This window comes from Macrobrachium nipponense, chromosome 7 (assembly GCF_015104395.2).
Source record: "Macrobrachium nipponense isolate FS-2020 chromosome 7, ASM1510439v2, whole genome shotgun sequence".
Classification (NCBI taxonomy): Eukaryota; Metazoa; Arthropoda; class Malacostraca; order Decapoda; family Palaemonidae; genus Macrobrachium; species Macrobrachium nipponense.
The window spans coordinates 1168740-1174485 of NC_061109.1; the positions used below are offsets into that span (position 1 = coordinate 1168740).

The 5746-nt window shown below is 41.3% G+C and overlaps 1 protein-coding gene across 1 annotated transcript; it reads right to left on the reverse strand.

Moving 5' to 3' along the window:
- Positions 1-586: 586 nt before the first annotated feature.
- Positions 587-2278, reverse strand: LOC135217244 (unconventional myosin-XVIIIa-like). The gene has a single exon (XM_064252969.1). It carries the CDS (start codon positions 2276-2278, stop codon positions 587-589), a length of 1692 nt encoding a protein of 563 aa, XP_064109039.1.
- Positions 2279-5746: the final 3468 nt, after the last annotated feature.

The following is a 5746-nucleotide window of genomic DNA, read 5'->3' on the forward strand; positions in this document are numbered from 1 at the left end:
TTTACGCCGCGCCAGAGGTTGCCACAGTAGTATATGCAAGTATTTGAGCAGTTATGCTTTGCATGACCCATATATTGCATATATAAAAGGCATTGAACTTACGGGTTTTTACGCCGCGCCAGAGGTTGCCACTATAGTATATGCAAGTATTTGAGCCACTATGCATTGCATAACCCATGTTTTGCATATATAAAAGGCATTGAACTTACGGGTTTTTACACCGCGCCAGAGGTTGCCACAGTAGTATATGCAAAAAATGGGATTCAATTTGCAATGCACAACCCAATTCACATATGAAGTAGTCGGCATGAAACTTACGGGTTCTTACGCCGCGCCAGTGGTTGCCTTCCACCCATATGTGATTGGGCATTGATACCCATTTCAGTGGGTATCGTGTGGCAGGAGGAGGCCTCGATGGGCTCAGCAGCCGCTGTAGTCTCTCCATCGCGCAGAGATGCTTCCGCAACTTTATCCAGGAGTGAATTCCATCACAAAACTGAGCAGCCTCTTCGTCCCAACTTCGAAGAGGTCCTCGTGTGTTCTTCCTTCAGCAGGCAAACTACGTCTTCCTAAAAGTGCCTGGTTCTTAAGTGACGTAGTTGCCCTTGTAGAGATTTCTTACCATTGTAGCATCTTGCTCCAGTCTTCGGAGGTTAGCTGCAGATTCCATCCTCAGCTTCTGATGTATTTGTTCTCTACTTAGAGGTTTCGTCACTGAAGGAAGTTTAGCCGAGGCTTTTGAGTGTCTCCTGTTGGCAGCTGAATGTCGTTGCGACGCTCTGATCTGGAGAATCCCTTCCTCGATCTCGTCCATTTGTCGGTAGAGGGCTTTGCAATTGACCTTGGGCTTCCTCAGACATCGAGGTTTAGCCTGAGAACTTTCCTTTCCAACTTTCCTCTCTGATCCAGGCTGTCTTTTCGGCGCCATTTTGGTCAAATTCTTCTCTTTATAGAGAGCGTCCTTTGCCTGGCTAATCATATCAAGCCCTTTCATATCCAAGGATCTGATTTTCGTATCCTGGGCCAAGGCCTCTTCTTGGAGTTTTTCAAGTTCCAAGATGGCCTCCATCTTTTCAAACTCCATCGTCTCTAGTTCCTCCTTCATCTCAGTAAGCTCGAATTCTAGCTGGACTGTCCTCCTCGTCATTTCGTTGTTTTTGCCATTGGCCCTTTGGGCTACAATACTTTCGGTCCCTTTCATCAAGCTGAGGACCTCTTTTTGCTTCAGAGAGAGCTCATTTTCCAGGTGCAGGATCTCTCTGTCCCTCTGGAGGTTGTGTGCTTTAACATCCTCCAACTCCTTCTTTTTGTCAGCTAATTCTTTCCTGCATAGTTCGAGCTGCTTCAAATTTTCTTGGGCAAACTTTTTCTCAATGGTGAGGACTTGCAATTGATCTTCCAAACAGTTCATCTGGAAGTTCTGGTCCTCGGTTTCCTTCTGCAGACTTTCAATGCTATTCTGCTTCTTCCTGTTCTCTTCTCGCAGTTTCTTCAGGTCCTCATTGTTCTTGTCTAGTTCATTTTTCAATTCTAATCGACTGTTTTCCTTCTGTTGCAGATCTCGACGCAACGTCTCCTTTTCCATGTCGAGAACTGCGACCGTGTTTTCCAAAATGATGAGGGAGGAGTTTTTGTCCTCATTCTCTCTTCTAAGCTTCTCTGTCTCCTGCGCCTTGAGAGCTGTCTCTCTTTTGAGCTCTTCCAGTTCGGCTGGCATTGAGAGGAGTTGCCTATCCTTCTCATGATTGAGTCGTTCCAGGTCTGTAATATTTTGTTCCAGCTTCGTTCTTTCTTCAGTCAGGCCCTCTACCTTTTTCCTTAGTTCGTCTACTATTCGAACTTTCTCTTCGAGGTCTTTCTCAAGCGTCGAGATTATTTCATTTATCTGGGTCTTCTGGCTGGGCAAATGCGGTGTCTCTACACAAGTTGAACTAGAGACATCTTCAGAAGCCGAAATTTCGTCTTCTTCACAGTCTTGCTCATCGTCATTCATATCGACGTGCATATCGTCATTCATATCGTCTTGCATATCGTCATTCATATCGTCGTCCATATCATTATCCAAATGTTTGTCCTCTTCAGTTATGGCCAGCGACGGACAGTTGTCCAGAGCCATAAAATCATTGAAGAAACGGACAATACCCATGCAGAATCCAAGAAGTATGAATACTTCAATGGACAGCACAACAAGATTGATATAGACAGCTTTCTCGCGGGGGAATCCGGCCGCGAAGGCAAAGCAGTGGTTAAGCACGAATGATAACAAACTTAAAAACATCTTAGCTTGATGCAGATCAACTCCCTTTGCTTTAACCCTCGATTTCAAAACCGACACTGGCGAGTGACGCCTCAGGATTCCCAGGAGCCATTGTGGTCTCCGCCGAAGCTGCTTCTGTCCCCTGTCTTCGGGGATTCTTCAGGATTCCCTGGAGAGCTGTTTATGTCTAGTGAGTGGGGATATTCAGAACAATTAGAGTTCCGGAATCCTGACACAGTTACTGGACATAACCAACTCTCCAGGGAATCCTCAAGAATCCCCCGATGAAAGGAGACAGAAGCAGCTTCGGCGAAGACCACAATATCTCCTGGGAATCCTGAAGCCACGCTCCCCTGTGTCGGTTAATTCCACCTCTTTCAGGCGGAGGCAGTTAATTTAACATGTTAATACCTCCTCCTGTAGGTGGAGCTTCATTATCGATAGAAGCTGAGTGAGTCTGGTGCGAGCTTGCAGGTCAAAGATTTTATGGCGGTCTTAAGATTTCAATTGCGACGGTGTTATGGATGTTGCCGCTTTCCGTCTCGCCAAAGTCCTGTGACTATGGCTTTGTTACGTTTAGGCTTGTTGATCAAATTTGACTTACACACCAAAGCTCGATTCTCTCTCTCTCTCTCTCTCTCTCTCTCTCTCTCTCTCTCTCTCTCTCTCTCGTTATTTTCACTGTACTCTGATTATTCTCTCTCTCTCTGTTTTTACGCTACCCTATCTACTATTATTTCTTATAGCTATCATTACAGTAAAAGTGATTTCAGGAATAGTACTGCTCTCCTAACAAGGCATCTCAAAATTATTACCCAAGAAAAATGGAATGAAATAGTCGCATATAGTGTCCGTGGTTCAAATAATAGTCCTGGTCTCCTACTGAAGCCTTTCAAAGCTTTATAATACAAAAATCGGAGGAAATAGTCACAGCAATAGTATTATTAGTCCTTTCAGGAATAGTGCTGCTCTCCCAACAATGCATTTCTTAGCCTCAGAAAAAAGCCACTTCTGAAAGATCAGTTCGCTTGCATCCGGATACCCACTAGTCGTAATACAATTCGCGGTAATGAGCCTATCTCTCTCTCTCTCTCTCTCTCTCTCTCTCTCTCTCTCTCTCTCTCTCTCTCTCTTAACCTTTTTAAATCTTCTTACTCCCAGATGCACAATTTGTCCACAAGAGTCTCGACGGAAAGCAGATTTTTTATTTATTTATTTTTTGGGTAAGCAGGATTCAACGTTCAATTATGTTGGTTTCATTGTGCAAAAAATTTTCCTCGTGTTGCCTAGCCATTGTCTTGTTAGGGAGAGAGAGAGAGAGAGAGAGAGAGAGAGAGAGAGAGAGAGAAGCTGTTGCCCAACATCATATATTAAAACTTGGCTCACAAGGAGTTACAAGGGTTAGTTGCTTAAAGAGATCATTTATGTATGAGAGAGAGAGAGAGAGAGAGTAATAATAATGATAATAATAATAATAACCTTTATTCCAATAATACATTGGGTTTTCTATTTACATCAGGTCATCAACCAAGGTTAGAAAGCGTACATTAAAGCTATTAAAACAATAAAATCATAGTATACTATAACAACATACACACATACAGACATATACATATCTATATATACATATACACATATACACACATACACACATACATACATACATATGAAACTTGAATTAGGAAAATCATAATTTTGGTTATAAAACAATGTTCCCAGAACAATAATTAGTAAAATTACTCCAACATAAAATGTTCTTCATAGATAATGGTATGTCTTAAAAAGCGGTTATTGACGTGAGACGTGGCTAATGTCAGGTACGGTTGTTTCCTATAAAACTTATCTACGAAGATTAATTATTGTTTAAAAGATGTTTTCTTAGTTTATTTTTAAAAGATCTTAGGGATTCTTCGTCTTTCAATGAGCCAGGTAAACTATTCCATAACTGTGGACCTTTAGTATTTATTTCCCTTGATCCTATATCGGTATTGGCTCTTCTGGACACTAGATTATTTGCTTGTCTTGTAGTCATCCGTCACCGAGTCAGCGGTTCTAAAATTATAAAGCCAGTTCGGAAAAACATTTTTTAAAACTTTAAAAACAAAAACACAGACATCAAAAGTGTACTTGTTTTTCACTTTCAACCAACCCAGTTCTAGTAAAATTGGAAATATATGATCATATTTTCTCACTGTACCCATGGCCACCCGAGCCGCAAAATTTTGAAGTTTTTGTACTCGTTGCATAAGGACGTTGCTTGTTGAACCCCATATTATATAGCAGTAATGAATTAAACTTAATACTAACGATTGCACTACGATTAGGCGAGTTTCTGGTTCGAATAAATTTTTTAGTCTATTGAGATAAATAAGTGTCCCCATAACTTTTCTGTGCAGTTCATGTGTTTATCGAAGTGCACTCCAAGAGAGAGAGAGAGAGAGAGAGAGAGAGAGAGAGAGAGAGCTGTTGCTCAACATTATATATTAAAACTTGTCTCACTTGTTACAAGGAGTTACAAGGATTAGTTACTTAAAGAGATCTTCATTTATGTATGAGAGAGAGAGAGAGAGAGAGAGAGAGAGAGAGAGAGAGAGAGAGAGAGAGAGAGGTAATGTAAATGGGTCACTCGTGCAATATTCTGAAAAAGATCATCATTTATGCATCGGACGATATTCATAGCCAAACATACAAACACACCTTGCAAACAATGGGCATTGGCAAATCGACTCCTACATTTTACGTATATACATTTGTTTCCGTATAATCCAATCTCTTCTCCACCTTTCATTTCGTTCGTAGCCAAAGCTCAACCAAGAGAAATATGACCACTGGACCGTTTAATCCGCGTGAGAAATATCACCCAGGGTAAAGTTTGTATAGCCATTTACCCACACGAGACCTGGAGTCACTTTTGTCATTGTCGACGCCCCGAATACACGGCGACAAAGGTGGAATTAAAGATGTTTATGGCTTCGTCTAACTCGAGCTTCTTTCATTTGGAATGATGGAGGTGATTCTAACAATTGGGTAGAGAGAGAGAGAGAGAGAGAGAGAGAGAGAGAGAGAGAGAGAGTTGTTGTCGTCGAGCATTGTGACAAACTTGTCTCGCTTGTGTAATTTACTGAAACAGATAGCCAGTTATGTATGAGAGAGAGAGAGAGAGAGAGATTGTTGTCGTCGAGCATTGTAATGGATTGCCACTTACGCATGAGAGAGAGAGAGAGAGAGAGAGAGTCGTGCGTAATTGCATTCCGTGCTACGGTCATTCAGCCAACGCTTTTGCAAAGGTTTTTAGATTGATAACTGTGATATTAAGTTAGAGATTTGCGATGGATCAGAGATATGCTTTGTACAGTGTAAGCTGTGTTATTTTGGTTCAGATGAAATCGTATCGAATAGTTATTTTATTTATAATTTATTAGTAGTATATGGAAGTAATCGTTCGTCATTTCGTATTGTCAATTTCAATAAGATAAAGATTGTAAAATC